Source organism: Coloeus monedula, assembly GCF_965178545.1.
Source record: "Coloeus monedula genome assembly, chromosome: 3".
Taxonomy (NCBI): Eukaryota; Metazoa; Chordata; class Aves; order Passeriformes; family Corvidae; genus Coloeus; species Coloeus monedula.
In genome coordinates this window covers 29,777,259-29,796,928 of record NC_138783.1, presented here as the reverse complement: position 1 = coordinate 29,796,928, position 19,670 = coordinate 29,777,259, and the positions used below count along the sequence as shown (strand labels likewise).

At 42.3% G+C, this 19,670-nt stretch overlaps 1 protein-coding gene across 3 annotated transcripts; it reads left to right on the top strand.

Annotated features, from left to right (window-relative positions):
* The first annotated feature begins 837 nt into the window (after positions 1–837).
* On the top strand, positions 838–18,265 carry PARP11 (poly(ADP-ribose) polymerase family member 11). Of its 3 annotated transcripts, none has more exons than XM_082277596.1 (8): positions 838–919; positions 4,407–4,535; positions 4,634–4,754; positions 5,998–6,073; positions 9,306–9,378; positions 9,466–9,596; positions 13,208–13,359; positions 13,785–18,265. In XM_082277596.1, the coding sequence occupies exons 2-8, from the start codon at positions 4,410–4,412 to the stop codon at positions 14,096–14,098; spliced, it is 993 nt and encodes a 330-aa protein (XP_082133722.1). In that variant the 5' UTR covers positions 838–919; positions 4,407–4,409; the 3' UTR covers positions 14,099–18,265. The 3 variants fall into 3 exon arrangements, with proteins under 3 accessions (XP_082133722.1, XP_082133721.1, XP_082133723.1); XM_082277595.1 differs by lacking the exon at positions 838–919 and adding an exon at positions 939–1,221; XM_082277597.1 differs by lacking the exon at positions 838–919 and adding an exon at positions 3,821–3,860.
* The last annotated feature ends 1,405 nt before the right edge of the window (positions 18,266–19,670 follow it).

The following is a 19,670-nucleotide window of genomic DNA, read 5'->3' as shown; positions in this document are numbered from 1 at the left end:
TGATGGTTACATCTGCTGCCGTGCCTGGCACCAGCATGGTGTCATGGCTCTGGTACCACAAGGGACTGGTACCGGTACTGGTACTGGAACTAGGACTGGGACTGTTACTGGTACTGGCACTGGGACTGGAACAGGAACTGTGGCTGGCACAGATACTAGGACTGCAACTGGGCCTGGTACTCATACAGGTACAGGGGCAGGTACCTGAACAGGTATTGGTACCAGAACCAGAACTGGAATTGGTACTGAAACTGGGATTGCTACTGGTACTAGTACTGGGATTGGAACTGGAACTGGGCCTGGTACTGGTATTAGTACTGGTACAGGTACTTGAACTGGTTTTGGAATTGGCACTGGTGCCGGAACTGGGACTGGGCCTGGTACATGTACTGGTGTATCACTGGGATTGGGACTGGAAGTGGCACTGGCACTGAACTGGTATTGATACTGTCACTGGGCCCAGTATTTGTACTGGTACAGGTACTTGGACCGGTGTTGGAACTGAGACTGGTGCTGGTACTGGGACAGGCACAGGCAGTGGTGTTGATACTGGAACTGGGCCTAGTACTGGTATTGGTACTAGAGCAGGTGTTTGGACTCTTTTTGGCACTGGGACTGGTGCTGGAAGTGGTGCTGGGATTGGGACTGGGCCGGTACTGGTAGCGGTGCTGACGCTGTGGCACAGGTACCACACCAACTCCGGGCCCTGGCCCTGGCCCGCCCCCTCCCCGTCCCCTCCCCGCCCCACGGCCGCGGCTCCGCCCCCGCCGGCTCAATGGGGCGGGGCCGCCGCGGAGCTGGCCCCGCCCTTCGCGGCCGCCGGTAACGGAAGCGCCGGGAGCGGAGCGGGCCCCGCGCGCCCGGCCCGCGCCGCGCGGGCGGCCTGTGGGGAGCGCGCCCGGTGCGCGCGGCCCATGCGGTGAGTGCGGGCGGGGCGGAACGGCCGCCGCCCCCGCGCCGAGCCCCGCGCCGAGCCCCGCGCCGAGCCCCGTAGGCCGCTGCCCGCCCCGCCCCGCCGCACAGCGCGCTGCCAGGTTGGGCACGGGAGTGGGAGGCGTCGGCCACTGTACGTGTAGGAGCGGCCTGCGGTCCCGATGGAGGAGTAGTGGTTCTGTGCTCGGATCGGTCGCCGGGCCGTGCCCTTGAGCGCCAGTGGATTCCGCTCTGGAGGGTTCGGTTACGGGTGTGATCGCGACGGTGGCCCCCGGCAGCACGGAGCGGGTGCGTGGGGGCGCAGGTGGGAAGGGCATTGTCATTTCACCGTGTGTCCCGTACTCGTGCTAATGCTGTTCCTTCTCCTCGCCTCCCCTCCCGGGCCCTGCGGGCTCACCTCAGGCAAGTCTCCTAATCAGGTGTCCTGCTCTCTAAGGAAGAGCCAGAGATCCCCTTAGCGCTGCCTGTGTTCTCAGCAGGGTTCTGTGCCAAGTCGATGTTTGTAGGTGGAGCCTTTGGCAATAAAGCACGATGTGCCAAGTGAAGCAGACAGTGCGGGAATCCACAGAGTAGCCCATTGGGATGCTGCTGTGGTTTTTATCATGCGGGTGGTGAGACCTTGGCACACGTTGCCCAAAGAGGCTGTAGATGCCCCGTTCCTGGGAGTGTTCAAGGCCAGGTTGGATGGGACTTGGAGCAACCTGGTCTAATGGAAGGTGTCTCTGCTCATGGCAGGGGGATTGAAACCAGATGGTCTTAAAGTTCTCTTCTAACCCAAAGCATTCTGTAACTCTACACACTGTAAAGCATGTCTATCAGTCGAACACAAAGTACTTCTGGAAAAAAGAGGAAGTGCATTGCCAGTACTAGTAAAGCCATTCAGTCACAGCGCACAAAAAGTGCTTTTCCTGTTTAGGAGGATGTTTTTCCTGAGAAGCTAATTTAATCTGAGCTCTTCTGGTAACTCCCAGACCAGTAGAAACAGTGCTAATAATGGGGGTTGGGAGCCTTTTCAAAATGCTACCTAATGCTTATAACTGGTGTGCATTTGATTTTGAATTAATCTGTAATTCGTTCAAACATTTTGGATTCGTGTCACCTTTGATAACAGCTCTCTTGTTTTTATGGTTTTACATGTTCATGCCTTAAGGTCTTTCCTCCACATTTCTAAAGTATCCTGAAATCTACCTGCTTACCCTAGACTTTGTGACTAGGGGAATATATGTGGATTGAATGTAAGATTTTTGAAAGCCATGGGAATAACTATCTTCTTACTAAATAGTTTATTCTGGAGGCTGAGTTGCCCTGGAGGACTCTGAGCATGTTGACAGGCACAGATAGTCATGCCTTCTCTGCTTGTGAAGGCGTGTCCTCTTGTTCAAAAGGTGTCATTGATTTGATTGATCAGAGTCAAGGCCCTGAACTGACACTGGGAGGGAGCCGAGTTCTGACCATTTTAGTGGGAACATGAGGAAACAAAACATTACCAAGAAAAGCCTGAATTACTTTCCTCAGCTTTAAAGAAGGGCAGATTACCTCTGCCTGCTCTCAGTAGGGTAGAACATAGCCAAATACTTATCCGAGAGGAAAAATCAAGCTGAAGGGGAAAGATTTTCATCAAAAGATGTTGGCCATCATACCAAGTGAAGGTAGGCTCTGTGGCTGCTTGCTGTGGGTAATAGAAGAGACATTGACAGATGCTCTGTGAAGTAGAGAATGGTTTTCTTCTCTCTTTCAAAATACTTTTTCTGTGCAGCTGATGCACCTTTTGTGTAGTGCTGCTTGAACTTGAGGCAGCAATCCATGTATGTAGCCTTGGGTAGGCTTCCATTTTCACTGAAGAAGGTTTGCCCTCAGATTCTGCAATTTGGTGATGTTTTGGAGGTCCACTTATGATTCCCCTGATCTCTAAGCATCTAGATTTTTGTAACCCTTTGGAGCTTTTGATGATTAGAATACAGCCTCTAGCTATTACCACAAAGGTTTCTCAGATTTTTTTTTTCCCAAACAATTACATCAGGCTAGCTTGGGAAAAATGAGGGGTGAAGGGTAGTGCTAGAAGTGCCTCCTGCTCTGAACTGCTGCCCCAGTGACACTGGCCAAAACAGGGATGCCTCCTTTTAGTCGCCAGTATTTGTCTTCTTCAGGTCTCTATTTTTTCTGAGTTGAAGTGACCAGGAAACAACTGAAGCCTCCAGGATACTAACTGCACATTGTTTGACTTGTGCTGGAGGGTGTTGTTTCACTTCTTGGAAGAAAAAGTGAACTTGAGGACATATTTGGGACGAGTGCCAAAGTGTTTTGCTTAAACAGTTAGAGTGGATGAATTGTTGACCTTTTCTGGGAGTGAGGCAAGCTTCTTTCTCTGAAAGATTCCCTGAAACTTACTTAGAATTTTTGCTTGGGGAGGTTATTGCAGAAAGTTGACATGTTAGGAAGTATGTGCAAGTAGAGGTAAGCACTTTGAGAGTTTTCAGGATTTTATTGACAAATGAAGAATGAGCTGAAATCTGGCAGGGACTGTTCTTCTAAAGGTAGTCTGGCATAGCTTTTGGTAGGCTTGAACTTGTCTAGCTGCTTTTGAACTGCCATAAATTTGCAGCATCCACACCATACCATGAAAAGAAATTCCATAGGTTGCCATCTGGTTCATGAAGTTTTTCTTTCACTTTGAACTTGACATGTGCAACCTTCAATAGGTGTCTCCTCTGTATGTCAGAAGAACATGTGATTCTTTATTCCCTGTTTGGTTTTGTCATGATTTTGTAGACCTCTGCTATATCCTTTCCTCAGTTCTTTTTGTTCCATCCCTCAGAACCTCAAGTGTGGTAGTCATTGCTTCTGTGGGAGCCACTCTGGCTTTTGGTGTGAACCTTCTCTGTAAATACAAGTACCGAGTACCAGGAATTTTACTGGGTCATTTTTAGGTGGGTGCATTAGGGGGAAAATTCATGCAGTGTGAAGAAATAATGTACTGGCGTCTTGCACAGTTAAATAACTGTATTCTTTGTCTTAGTTTTAGTTTTTTGTCTTACAAATTTTGATTTCCAGTCTGATTTGTTCACTGCTGGTGAGTACCTAGTGGATGTTTCCATCAAGCTTTTGGATGTAACCCCAGCACCTCATTCCTGAGAAGTATGAATGAAGAGCCTGTTGTGTATTTCTGAGTGGCCTTGATCCTACAACCATCAATATGAAATTTAGCACCTCTCTTTGATCACACAAAGCCTATAGCTCTTGCCTTTACTGTCACACTTTACAGACAATTAAGAGAATTTTGAAAATGTTTAACTAACTTAAAGAATAATACTGGATAAGTAGCAAATTGAGAATTTTTCTCTGGAAGAGAAAGAACAGATCTGTCCTCAGCCTGATAGGATTTTTTTTTTGGTAGTTATTGCAAATGCACCTTATTTTGCTTTTTTTATAAATTTGTCTAAACTTTTTTTTGGTATTGTGTGTGAATATTTCAGGAAATGCTTCAAGGACCATCAGAAGATGTGTTTGCAAAGATGGAAAGTTCAGTTGAAGAGATGGATACCTCTGATACCCAGTGGGGCTGGTTTTATTTGGCCGAGTGTGGCAAATGGCATATGTTTCAGGTAAATACCTATGAAGTTATATTGGCTCTGATGGATTCCATACATCAAATTGCCTATTGCTGAGTTTGCCTAAATGTGCTCTTTCTTTTATTTTGAAGACTGACTCAAACAGTCACTGCTCTATTAGCAGTGAAGATATTGAAAGGAGTTTCCGAACAGACCCTCATGGATCTCTGTCCTTTACCACTACAAAGTTTAACTACACACTGGACTTTTCAGGTATGTGTCTTTCCAAAGAGTAAATTTAAGTAATGGAAGGTCTCAGATACACCAGTACATCTGTTAATTCAGCAGGTTATTATCCTCGTATCTGGTGCGAAAACATGATTGAGAATGTCTTCTGTACTGGAAGGTACATAGGAGTTTTTAGAGACAGCTGCCCTGTTACATTTTTTTGTGTAGTTTATTAATAAAGTAGCATATTTTGTTGAATAGCAGTCCATTGTGTTCCTCCTGCTTGCTTCAGCTGCAGTGGCACATAGGATACATCTATTGAACTGGGAAGTTTGAACCTTTTTTTATTAATGTGCAACTGTCAGTAAGCTTGGAAAACCCCTTCCATTCAGTCTGTGTAAGAAACATTGCTGTGAAGGAGGCTTCCTGCAAAATACTGGCTTCAAAGTGATTTAATAATTTAGCAGGTAGTTGAAGCCAGTTCTGTTCTCAGAATAACAAGGAGATGGGCTAAAGGATTTTGTAGTAGATTGTAAAGATCTCATTTATGCTGTTCTTGTAAATTACATAGTATTATAGGTTTCTAGTGTACGTAGCTAATTATAAACGTAATCTGTTCTTTGCTCAAAGGTGTATTCTAATAACTTTTTTTTTTTTTCCATTCATAGATTGTTTATTTTCTGATTAAATTACAAAACAGCTGTATGCTGTTTCCTATGAAGGAAATAAATGCATATTCCAGTATCTGTATTCAAATTTCAAATATTTCAAATACAGAAAGTGGGGGCTGAGTAAAACAGCAATATACTGGCAGTAAAGTAATATCTAACTATACAAGGAGTTTTACGCTTACTTGTGTTGAAATGTCTGTTTATAAAAAACTACATTTTGCATCCAGAATAAATACACTACAAGCAAATGTTGAAGAACAATTTTTATGTTACTGTCTGTAGGTCATGATGTCTTACATTAAGGATAGTGTATTCTTTGTCGTCCCATTAAAGTCAGTGGGAGTTTTGCCTGTGATTTAGTGGGGCTGAATGTTAGATGAATATTTTAAAAATAAATGTTTTGTGTCTGTAATATTTGGACATTTTGCCAACTCATATAAATGACAATGCGTTTAGAAACCTTTATTGAAAATGCTGATTTGTTACTTGTTGAAATAGGAATTCCTGTCAAGTAACTCAGGGTGTAGCAACATTCTTTTAAAAAATGACACTTAAATGTTTCATATGCTGTAGATGAATTCCCAAAACTTTCATCCTAATTCTTGTTTTATGCTCAGTGATGAAACAAATCAACCTAACTACCCTTAAGCAGCGTCCAATAAAGCGAGCTCCCTTTGCAATCAATTCATTCAGGTAAGGAAATAAGAGGAAGACTGCTTATTTTTATTTTATTCCTGATTCTTCTAAGTAAAATGAAACAAAAATGTTTTATCGTTATTGTTTATATTTATTTGCTTTTGGAGTCACTTGCTCTGAATACCTGTTGAATCAGAATTGCTGCAGGGAAGCAGCACCAAAAAATGGAATAGTTTGATCCATTGACTTCATAAATTATTTAGAAGTATTATTGTAACAGTAAAAAAAGATTGATTTATATTTCTTGCCTATATTTACTCATTTGCTCCAAAATGACTAGGAGTTAAAAAAATTGTCTTTTATGAGTCTAATTGCCTTAGATTGTCAGCTTCTTGCTATTTGATCAGTCATTAGATGTAAATCTGTGCTTAAGTAAATCTGGTACTCGGCAAACAATAAACTGAGCTATGCAGTGTTACTGCCACAGGTGAAATTTAGTACATGAGATGTCTGGGTTTTTTTCCCCAAATAGTTTCTGAGAAAAATTTTAGTTCTGAATTGTAGTGTGGTTATACATTCAAAAAGAAATTTGTCATTTGTCATAAGAAATGTAGTAGCAATCTGTTTACACTAACTTTAAAGAAGACCTGTTTTTTTGAAGTGAACATTTTTTTCAGTAGATATTTGTTATAGTGCGGATACTGCAACACGATGTATCAGACAATGAGGCCCATGGAAAGAAATATATATAGGCTGATTCTTGATAGATGTTTCAGAGATGTTTATTTCTCCAACTGCATGGCCGGGGCTCTGCTGAGGAACTGCCGCAATCACGGGACCCGAGGGTCCTTCCCTGCGCAGGGGAACACAAAACAACCAATGGGGAACAAGGTTGACCAGAGGCAGGGAAACTCTGTGCCTCCCCCCAGGGCCCCTCTCCCAGGGCCACATGGCAGGGGGAGGACCCCAACATTTCACCCGTTTATTTTAAACAAAAGAGATTTAAAACTTAACATTGAAAACAACTGGATAAACATGAGATAACAAGGACAGTTTCAAAACAAAACAAGCCCCCCTCCTGAGTCTTTAAATGTCCAAACAGATTCTCTGGAACATTCTTAAGGCTGACAGAAGGGAGACAGGACTCGCCGGGCATGCTTTGTGGGGAAACTGAGGCAGGAGAGGGTTTCTTCTATTTGTACCTGTTGGAACGCCAAACAAAAATAGTTAATTTCTTTCCTCCCCCTCTTCATTCCCCACTCAGCATTGGAAAGGGATTTTTGGGGAAACAATTGGCAAAGGCATGGTTTTGTGAGGGAAACCATGGGTGAAAAAATGGATTGGGAATACACTGGGGGTAATAGGATATAGGATAAAAGGGAAAGGTGGGATTAGGAAAGGGAGACTGTAGGGGGGGCTTATAATGGAGATATTGTCTAACATGACTACGATTTTTAGCATATATACTGCCTTTTACAGAAGCACCATCAGGCCCAGTGTCCTCTGCTGCTTTTAACCCTTTTCTACCTTGCACAATTTTGAGCTCCACCACCTCTCCATCTCCCAAGCTTGGGATGCATTTTTCAGGGTTAATTCTTTTTAATAGCAGTTCTATGAACGAATACGTCTTCTTGGTTGTCACATCTTGTTATAAAACCATAATTTTGTTTAACATTATACCATTCTACTATTCCTAAAACCTTAGCTATGGTGATTTTTTTCCTTTTTCCGAGTGGCTGCTGTTTTTTGTCTCGTTGCGTTTTTGCTTTCTCTTTCACTTTTGCTCGCTCCTGTGTTGGAATTGCCAGGGTTGCTGGGGCCGCTGGGGCTGCTCGTGCCTGTGCGCTCTTCCTGGGGTTGCATTCGGAGCCGCGTGGGCCGGGCCGCTCAGCTCCCCGCGCGCTGCCGCTTCTGCTCTCAGCTTCGCTGCCGCTGCCTGGGGCCGCGCCCACGTCTCGGCCGGGCCCCAGAGCGACTGGCACTGGCACCCCCCCGCTCCCTGCTCCAGCGCGTGTTTTGGCTGCGCGTGGCTCCGCTCCACCGCCGCCGCCCGCACGCTGCCCCTCTCAGTCGAGTGTTCATGGGGCTCGCTCCACCATGCGCTGTGCTGGGCTGGGCGGGCACCGCCGGGTCCCGCCGCGCCTCGCTCCACTGCCGACACTGGAGCTCACGTTGCTCTGCCTGCACGCGGGAACTGCCTCGCTGCTGCTCGCAGAGCGCTCGGTGCACGTGGCCTGGGCCGCACGGTCCCTGCGCCAGGCTTCCCTTCGCCAGGACACAGCTGACATTGCTCAACACTCTTGGTAACTAAATAATATTCACGAAAATATTCTTCCATCGGCATATATTTTGACTCAGAAATTAACTGTGTCCAAGCAGTATTCCGTAAGTCTTTGGTAAGAATTAAATCCCAAGAAACATAGAAAATGTTCTTAAACAACCATGCCAGGAAGTGTTTCAGTTCCTTTTGAGCTTGAATTAAGCTAAAATTTACAAACCATTGTTCGAGAATCTTTTCAAGTTTAAGATAAATGTCCATATGCGGTTCTGAGAGCCAAGAGTCTTTCCATGGTTCCTCCAGAGTTTAGAGATGGAACAGCAAAACAAAAACAAGATGAGAAATCCAGAGTTTACTCACGAATCAGTCACTGTAGGGATCGGGGATCGTTCTGCTCGCATTATCCACCATTTGTTACAGTGGGGATACTGTAACATGCGTATCAGACAATGAGTCCCGTGGAAAAGAAATCTCTACGAACTGATTCTTGATAGCTGTTTCAGAGAGATGTTTATTTCTCCAGCCGCATGGCCGGGGCTCTGCTCAGGAACTGCTGCAATCATGGGACCCGAGCATCCCTGCCCGCGCAGGGAACACAAACCAACCCATGGGAATGAGGCTGAGCAGGGGCAGGGAAACCCCGTGCCTCCCCCCCAGGGCCCCTCTCCCAGGACCACATGGCAGGGGGGAAGGGACCCCGACATAAATTGGCTAAATAGTGCATACAATGATGTAGCAATTTACTTTGCTTTTTGAATAATTGCATTCAGTACTCTTATTTCTGTGTGATGACATTTTTAACTTTCAGGAGATTTCTTTTAGTCCCAGTTTTAATTCTGAAGAGCTTATGTATGTAGTGCATGTGCTTAAATTACTCTTTTTTAGTAGCTCTGTATACACTTCATGAGGGTTTGCTTTTTTTGCCTACTGTGTTGTTTGGAGCAGGAGTTTGACAGGAAGAAAATGCCTCATGTCTTTGAAGTGATGTGTTTTTACCTTTTTTGTTTGAAGTTTCATCTGTGAAAATGAGGCTATCCCTATGCCTTCACACTGGGAGAATGTAAATACTGAGGAGCCATACCAGGTAAGAGTTGATATACAAATTGGTCAAAAACATGTGACAATGAAATAATGCATCGAATTGAAATCGTACTAACCTCTTTTTTTCCAGCTTATTCCTTTGCAAAAGAAAACAAATGAATATAATGAAGTTTCTAGTCTCTTTGGAAAAACAATGGATAGCCACCGAATTAAAAGAATTAAGAGAATACAAAATCTAGACTTGTGGGAGTTTTTTTGCAGGTGAGATTATTTCTAAAACCAACAGTTTTAGGACTGTTTATGGAGAAAAGTTTTAAGTCATGCAGCAGAAATATGTTTAATTGTTTTTATTATTAATGAAAATTTTTGTTACTTTTTAACATTTAAAATTTTTCTTATTTGTCATTTCTCTCTATTCAAAATTTAATTTTCAAGACTGTAGCTTCTACAGGTGCAGAAATGTAATACTTGTAGAAATGCATTAGATAAAGCTGTAGCACAGATAATGTGTTAAAAGATGTTCAGAATATCCATGTGGTAGATGCTCATGATCCTTACAGTGAAGTAAAGAGAACAAAAATTAGCTTTTTGTAAAATGATTCCTTGAGAGGTTTGTATTATTTTAATTTTTACTGAATAAAGCAAATGAATATTTCTGTCTTGTTGGATTTTTTAACTTTATGAAGTGTAGGACAGAATTAAGTGTTGAATTAACACATATTCATGCGATTTCTTTTAAGTTTAATGTGCTACAAAACCTTGTTCAAAGTTCTTGGCTTTTCCCTCTTCATACTATGCTGTCCTGGAAGAAGTAGGAAGTGCCCGGTTTGGTGTCCACTTATTTTGTGGTGTCAGTTAAGCAATTGTACATGACAAAAGGTATTTGTGTATCTTGTAGGAAGGAGTACATATCAGAAGGTTTAAACATGTTTTGCAGTAATAAAATCATCTGGACTAAGTTAAAGAGTGAGGAAATAACTAACCAGATGTATATTAAAATTTTGCGTAAGTTACATGATTTTTTTTAAAGATATGTAATTTATTGTTAATTTAAAGCTATATCATTAACGTGTGAGGAAGTGAATTTCCTCATACATGTTAATGGGTAGGAGAGTTATCCTACTTTTAATTAAGTTTCTTTTATTCTTGGAGGAGTAGGGAAGGGGGTCAGCAGAACTGCTGCATTGGACTTCCAAAGATCAGACTTTGGGTTGTTCAGGAGACTGTTCGACAGAGTCCCTTGTGAGGCAGTCATGAGGGGCAAAGGTGTCCAGGAAGGCTGGATGCTCTTCAAGAGGGAAATCCTAAAGGCTCTGGAGCAGGCTGTCCCCATGTGCTGAAAGACAAGCAGGCAAGGAATAAGATCATCCTAGCTGAACAGAGAACTTTGTCTGGAATTCAGACGAAAAAGAGAGTTTAGAAGGGCCAAAGCCCAACTAGAACCCAGTTTGGCCTCTGCCATAAAAGACAATAAAGATTTTTTCAAAATAAATCAGGAAAAAGAGGAGGGCTATGGAGAATCTTCATCCTTTACTGGATGTGGGCAAAACATAGTGACAAAGGATGAGGAAAAGGGTGAGGTACTTAAAGAGTGAGGCAAAGCAGGCATTAACAGTAAGATCAATTGTTCTCTGGGCACCCAGACCCTGAGCTGGAAGACAGAGACAGGGAGCAGATTGGAGCCCTGATAATTCAAGGGGAAGTGGTCAGTGACCTGCTACACCACACAAGTCTATAGGGATGGATGGGATCCACTGGAGGATACCACAGGAGCCATTGAAGTGCTCACTGAGCCACTTTCAACCATTTACCAGCAGTCCTGGCTCACTGGGGAGGTCCCAGTTGACTGGTGGTGAGCAAACGTGATGCCCATCCACAAGAAGGATTGGAAGGAGGATCCAGAGAACTACAGACCTGTCAGGCTGAGCTCTGTGCCAGGGGGGTTCATGGAACAGCTCATCCTGAGTGCCATCACACAGCATGTAGGGGCTAACCAGGGGCCAGGCCCAGCCAGGATAAGTTTAGGAAAGGTAGGTCCTACTTGAGATGACCAACCTCACCTCCTTCTATGACAGGGTGACCCACTAAGTGGATGAGGGAAAGGCTGCAGTTATTTTTTACCTGGACTTCAGTAAAGCCTTCGACACTGTTTTCCCACAACATTCTCCTAGAGAAACTGGCTGCCCATGGCTTGGACAGGTGCACTGTTTGCTGGGTAAAAAACTGTCTGGACAGCCAGGCCCAGGGAGAGGTGGTGAATGGAGTTACGTCCAGTCAGTCACAGGTGGTGTCCCCCAGGGCTCAGTGTTGGGGCCTGTCCTGTTTAATATCTTTATCCGTGGTCTGGACGAGGGGATCAAGGGCACCCTCAGTCAGTTTGCAAATGACACCAAGCTGGGTGGGAGTGTTGATCTGCTGGAGGGCAGGAGGGCTCTGCGGAGGGATCTGGACAGGCTGGATCCATGGGCTGAGACCAATTGTATGAGGTTTAATAAGGTGAAATGCTGGGTCCTGCCCTTGGGTCACATGGCAGTGCTACAGGCTTACACACACTGGTGAAGAAATTATTGCCTGGTAGTATTTTACAAAGAGATAGGTATTCCAGCATTTCAAATTCACTTCTTTTGGTGTCCCAGGTAGGAAAGTTGAAAAGAGGATGATGCTTTTAGTCCAGCATCTCAGTTTGGAGTTGTCGAGGAGTACAGGAAGTAAAAACAGGTGTTGGTCAGTGAGATTGCTGACCATTTTTAGTAAAAGCTTATGTGCTTACATATGTACAGAGAGCATGTCTCTGGGTATTTAGTCTTGCTGTAGGTCTTGCCTTTTTTTGAGTGAATTGGCTGAATGAGAATTTTCTCAATGCTGGATAAAGTTAATTTTGTTGAACTGGATTAGCTTGTCACTGGTGGTGGAAAGTGCTAAAATTATGCTTTTTAGAACAGTTGGACTCCCCGATTTCTGTTCCAAATTACCAAAGTGTCATGTTATGGCATTCCTGCATTCTGCAGATCCAGATTTCCAGTGTGTCTGGTATATTCTACTACTTAGGAGGAACAATTGCTACTTAAACTTCTATGGTTTTGAAAAAGTGTTTTGTTTCATTGATAAAATAAGAGTTTACATTTGATCAATGCTTGAGTGATTATTTGCATCACTGTAGTGGTCAGAACACATTTGCCTCTTACAATAGTTTCCATATTAATGACAATTCTAAATTAGCTTTATGAAATGAACTGGTCAGAGACAGTAAAGGACTGTTACAGAACATCTTTTGAGAATGGATTATTCACTTTTTCTATAAATTTGTTCCATTCCCCTGTTTCAAGAGAAGTTACTTCAGGCTACATTTATATATTGTCAGAGATCAGCAGCCAACAGCAGGGGGCTGCTGATGGAAGAAATTTCAGGTGTTCAGCATAACTAGCCCTTAGATCAGTTTTTGCTGGTTTACACAGGCAATAGTACTTCATAATCTACCAGTTTTTTTATCCCTTCCACCATGACATTGAAATAGGTGGAGAGAACAAAATGTGCAAAATTACCTTTCTTTTAAAAATGTATCTGCAGAAAATGACCACACTGAAACTAATAACAAATGAACAATGTTGATAAAATTGGTGTAGGATGGCCTTTTTTCCAAATCTTAGACTATGTCGGAAAATAGTTCCACAGCATTCAGAAATGTGTGATTTCTAAATATGTACCTTAAGAATTATGACATGTTTAAAAACTAGAGTCATCTAGGTACTTGTAAAGTGAAATGTGTTAGGTCTGTACCCTCAGCAGTGCTTTCACAGTAGTAATTTAGTGTGTTTGCACAGCTATTTATTTATTATGTGCTTATTTATGTATTTATTGTGTGTTTTCTGCAGGAAAAAAGCTCAGCTGAAGAAGAAAAGAGGTGTCCCAACGATTAATGAGCAGATGCTGTTTCATGGCACCAGTAATGAATTTGTAGAAGCAATATGTATTCATAATTTTGACTGGAGAATAAATGGGATGCATGCTGCTGTGTATGGAAAAGGTAAGTATTGTTGTCACATACAACAGTGGTAGTGTTAGCAGCTCAACATTAAGTGTTCCCTATAGTGTGTACTTTATGATGCATGCCTTTTGTTTACCCAAGAGCTGTTTAATACAGCTTTGCTTTTATGGCAAGTGTAATTAAGGATGCAGTAAGGAACGTAATTGTCACAACTCGCTGGTAGGACCAGGGAGCATGGGGAAGGGATGCCCAGCAAAGCAGTGTTGATCACAAGACAATCTCCCTGCTAAAATGTTCACACTAGAAATATTTGGTCATATTGTCATGATCTAATAACAACAAAAAAAATATTGTTAATGGACATAAAAGAACTGACATTTTTCATCATCTTGATAGCTATGCTCTAGTAGTCAAGCTGTCATGGCAAGAATGTCATCAAATTTTCTATGTTTTTTATTTGAAAGGGACCTATTTTGCAAGAGATGCATCATATTCCAGCCACTTCTGCAAAGAGAGCATGAAGCATGGAGATACTTTTCAGATTCATGGTGTGAATCTGCAGCCTCATCTGCATAGACCAGATAAAGTCATGTTTCTTGCTCGTGTGTTAACTGGTGACTATATTGGTGGTGATTCAAAATACATGAGGCCTCCTTCAAAAGATGGAAGCTTTGTGAACTTGTACGACAGCTGTGTGGATAATACCTGGAACCCAAAGATCTTTGTCATCTTCGATGCCAACCAAATCTACCCTGAGTACTTAATAGAATTTTGTTAAGTTTGAACTGAGTATTGTTTGTGCTTTTTTGATACTTTTGTTCCTTTTGTAAAGACAACAACATAGAAACATGATGCATGAAAGAGAGGTGAAAGAAAAGCTGGCATAAATTTATGGAGGAGGGAAGCTATTAAATATTTAAGAGAGACTGGTGAACTGTTTAAAAATGTGTAAACTTTACTAATGCATTTTTCAAATGTAGAGACTATTACAAATCTGAAGTTGCTTGGTGAGCCTTAAATACATTGAGCATTGGTAAGTTTTCAAAGGCAAGATTTATGTTCTGATTTTCTAAAGTATATTAGAAGTGGTAGAAATATGCCTCTAATATAGTATGCATATGATGAAACTAATCTTTTATAAAGATTGCCTATAAAACATAAAGTAAGAACAACAACAGCGAAACCCCAGGGGACATGGCTATGTGTGTGCGTGTGTGTGTCTATGTTCTGTAGTACATGTTGCTTTGTTTGGAGGTCTCTTAGTTTGGATTCTAAACTTAAAAAACCCCCGAATTTACAGCTCCTTCATCAGTTTCCTCTAGATAAAGTTCAACAAAGCTGTTAGGTTTAACTTTATGTACATTTTACTGTAAGCTTCAATTATATACTGGGAAGATTACAAAACCCTTGCACTAGGATTTGACTGTTGGTTTTGATGGAAATGAGGCCCATAAACTTGTGGTTGTTAGTTGTTTGGTATGTAACTGTTGGGCTCACTGTTGGGTATCAGCAGTGCCATACACCTTTCTCAGTTCTTCTCCTATGGAATTTTTGCCATCTTGTTACGGTATTCATGTGCTGCTGTGATTCCTGTCTGGTCAGAGTTTAAGACGCACTCAGTGCTCATGTATGTGCTGTTACTGAAGACAATGTTTAGATTAGCTTAACTGGAAATAATACAGTTAAAATAACAATGAAGATTTCAAAAGATGTCATCCTTTAGTTTTTAAAGACTGTAATAGAAAGCTTTCAGTAACAATTGTGTAGACCAGATTTTCATAACTGGTATAGTTGTAAAGTTAAAGAGTATTTTTCACATGTGGAAAGAGCAAAAGGGACAATATTTGGGAAAAGAACAAACCTGAGTACCTAAACACATGAAGAGGCTGAGGAAGGAGCTGTTACAGTGAAATGTACTGATGTGTTAAATGATTTGGTATGGAATTTGTGTCTCTAGTGTTCTTTGTTAAACGACCTAAGTAGCACTAATGGACAAAGTCAAAGTTGAAACCTTTCCAGGCTTTTTCTTTGGCTATGGGCAGTAACAAGTCCCTGTAGAAACAGTATATAATTGTGGCAGATGTAGAATGATCTGTGTTGGTTTGTTATAGAATTGTTAATGGACTTTTTGGATCAAAGGCTATGTTTAAAATGTATTTTATTTAAAAGGCACTGCAGCTGCTAGCATGGCCAGGTCTGCTCAAAGTCATACTAAACCGGTGGAACTGGAAGCAGAACATGACAACATATCTGGCATCATACCTGAGGACACAAATATCTCTTCTTCTCCTGAGTGCTGTTACCATCGCCTGTCAGTGGATCTTGCACAAGTTGTGTATCTATTTGTAATTTCATGGCAATTTTCCTGTCCCTAAACCATTTAGGGCTAAAATGCATTTTCCTTTATTTTAGGAAGTATGATTTCTGATTCCACTTGGGAACTCTAGGTTCTACTCTTGTGGGTGTGATTTGTGTTTGATTCACTACTACACTAGCTCTGCAAAAAGGCACTTTGTTTTCCCCGTTGTATGAAATAATAGCGAATCACGCAGGGAATTTGTGTATTACTGACTCCCTTTTATTTTTACACAGTATTGTACAGAGCATAAATTTTGTGAAACTAACAAATACATGTGCTGTTGTTCCTTTGATTTGGTCTTTTTTTTTCTTCTGAGGTCTGAACAGACCTTTTTAGTTAAGAAAACTGAAGTTTCTTTTTTAGCATCTCATGGACACAAAGTACCATAATCTTTAATGATCTCAGAGACTTTTCTGATTGTTTGTGTTGTGATGTCTTGTTTGTTGCTTAATTTGAATTGAATGGCACAATCTTAATGTTACTGCACAATTGAAGTTTTACCTCTTCTTTCAATGTTACACATGTTATGCTTTTTGGTGTCTGTTTTTGTGCTGATGAATTCTGTTATTGAAGATGTCTGTAAAATAACCGTCCTTTTTCTGACAGGAGGAGAGCGATTATTATTGCAAGCAAAGTCCAGAACTGTACAAGTAGCCAATACAGGAAACAGTTGGACTTAATAAAAGGAACAGTGAGAAAGAAAGGGAGGAAAATAATTTCTTGGCCTGTAGAGTGTTAAAGAAAAGAGAAGGGATCTTGGTGTGATTCTGGGGAAGGAAACCTGCTGTTTTCTGTTACTGTTTCATGTGGTGAAACTTTGTTCTCCATTTTGGTTTTACACCTGTGCAAGAGAGCATGTCATTCTCTTATGTGTCTTGATCTGAGGTAAAGCTTTCTTACTAAAATATTCTTGTGGCAGAATGTTTTCATATGAGCACAGCACTTCAGGATGACATAGAAAAATAAGATCAGCTCATACTGGCCTCCTGGACAGCTTTGTTTTTTACAATGGGTGTGTACTTCAATTATTGCTGAGCAGATCTCATTTCATCCAGAGCAGTTTGGGACAGTGTCTGCATTCCAGTTCATTTACAGGGTCAGTTTGCACAAACTCTCATTTTTAAGTTAGAAGCTGAAGAAAAAAAATGGATACAGCTCTATTTTTTAATAGACGTCCCAGCACACTCCTATCCAGGCTAGATGTGAGATATGTAATGTGCTGGCTGAAGTTAACAACTTAAATGTCAGGAGTACGTTGGATGGCAGTTCAGCTGGTGGCTTGAGGACAACTCTTACCCTTTTTAAACCTTTATCAGCACAGAAGATCGTAGCAGGAATGCTCAAGTGAGTCTGTGCAGTCTACATAGTGGAAATTACTTTGAGGAAAATGAGCACATGTCAGTCTTAAAGTTCCTGTGGCCTGAATGTCCATCAGTGTTGTAACTATTTTTAGGCACTTCCAAAACAGTAGACTTGCAAAACTGCATAGGGCTGCTCCAATATAGCCCTCTAGTCTTCACAACAGATGGAATACTTTGTAATGTATTTGCTTCTCCCAAACTTCTCTTTCTTTTATCTGCTGCCAGAAACTTGCAGAATTAGTGAGGAAGTTTAGAGGCATAATCTTTGAGCAAGCAAAATAAGAATGTGGTTGCTTGGCTGCTTTTTTTTTTGTTTTGTTTTGTTTGTTTAACTGAGACAGATGACTTCTTTATAGAAATGCCCTCTGTGAGCAAGCCACACTAAAGGTCAACTGAATTTTTTGCAAAATGTGTGTATTTCATAGCAAATGGACTGGGGGATCCTGGCCTAGGTGTTAGGCTTTCCAAGTCTCTGGGTGGTTCAGCTTAGAGTTTGCTGGTGAACATGCACATGCCCAGGCACATTGACGCTGTGGGAGGCGCAGACTCTGCCCTCACCACAGCTGGCACCAGGCACACAGGCACTGACCATGGTCCCACGCTGAACTCCCTGCTCACCTCACTCGTGTCCTCCCAACAGCTCTTCTGGGGAACGGATGCTGTTCCTGCCCCAGTGGCTGCACGTTCAATCCCCCTGCTGGCATGGAAACCCCACTCATTCCAGTCACTGGCACCACAGGCCAGGGGCACCCACCCCCCAGGACTGACCCCAGGAGGAGGCACTGAATGCCCCACATGCACACAGAGGCTTGACAGCAGCTGGCACAGAGTCCCTGCAGCGTGTTCCCAGGGGACACAGAATGAGCATACACAGATGCCTAAAAAAAGATTTCATAAGACAGAAGAAGCAAGACCAGACTGCACTGGGCAGGCACAGGGCTTGGCCAGACAATTGTACTGACCAGCCCCATTTCAAAGCCAACTGGCCTCTCTTACACCCCTCTTTGTTATGCCCCTTTGTTCGCCTCGACTCTGCCTTCCCCTGTTAATCCCCCACCCTATGGGTGTGTACAGCTCCATTGATTCCTGCACCCCTCCCAGTCCTGTAGAGGGATTCCTTGTGGAATATAGGATACCCCAGGAGGGCTTGGGCATCCCAGGGCTGTTGCAGAAGTACCCCTGATGGGGCCTCAGGCTGAAGACAGGCTTGCAAGGCACCTGCTAGCTGGCAGCCTTGAACGGCCTTGGGAAAAGGTATACACTGGTCAGCTCCCCTGCTGCTTAGAGGCTTTCTCATGGGAAAGCGGCGTGAACTTTGGAAAAAGTATAACTGGGTGTAACCGAATAATAAAACTGGAGCATGATGCTCAAATCGTGTCGGTGTTCGTATCGTGACTCTGGCTGGATTCCCCTGCTCCTGGGACCCCTCCCCCTGCTACACAGTCTGATCCCCCAATACCATTTCCAAAGTCCAGGCTGAAATAAACTTTCACACACTCTTACATGCTCTTATCAATCTGACCAGGTTTGGTTCTCATTACTACTTCCCTTATCATGTCAGCCAGGTTTATCCCCATATTTTCTTGTTCTTGGCTTCCTCCTTTTCTTACTGTTCCGTTGTGTCAGAAAAGGTAGTAGAGGAGTAGTCACTCTCCTTCCACATACTTGTACAGATAATTGTGCCACATAACATGTTCAGGAGTTTTGGTCCCACATTTGTCCTAACTTGGGGATTTAGTTGGAGAGGTCACATTTCATTCCTATGGTAATGAATAGACAAAAGACAGGCAAGGTGAACAACACCAAGCCTGGAAAGCTGCATGTTCTTTTGAGTGTATTAATTGGAAAGGGGTCACTTGAATGTACAGAAATAGGAGAGTGTTTGGTGTGTAGTGCAATAAGCAAAAGAAAAAAATAAATTGCAGTGTAATAGAGAGTGTAAGTATAGGGAAAGGACCCATTCAAACAGTAATCAGTTCCATGGAATACCATAAAATGAGTTTCTCTTGTGTGCTTTGAGCCGTTTAGAGTTTGATACTGCTGTCATGTTGAGGATGGCAAACCGGGTGGTTCTGGCTGTTTGCACACTTATTTGCAGATATTTGAAGATTAATTTACTGATACTACTTTTAGAATCTTTTGCAAAAGAGATTGTGATTCCACTGCTAGAAATAACTGAAGCTGTGCTCTTCTCAGCTATTGACTTTATTAACTAGAAATGTAATTCATTTCTGTATTTGTATTTTGCCTATTGCCTTTGAACGTCTTTGAGGTGGTTTTTTTTCAGTATTTTCCTTTCTAGAAAAACTTTTTTTGCAATTAAAGAGGGATGAAAGAAAAATAGAAAGGATAAATGTATCCGCATTTGGAAGCTGCTGGGTCCATGTCTGGAGACTGTGCAAATCAGGAAGGCAGGTAGTGGAAATGACATTATGTTTCCCATCTGAAGCCAAGAGCAGTTACATCCATTTCCTGTTTCAGTCTTGTGGCCAATAAATGCCAAAGTTAATTTAAATGGAATGAAATCATACTGACACCGAAAAGAACAACTTCAAATGTTTCTTATGTTCACTCAGCTTCTCCACTGATACAGTTTTCTTCCCTTGGATTCATAAAGCAATGTAATATAT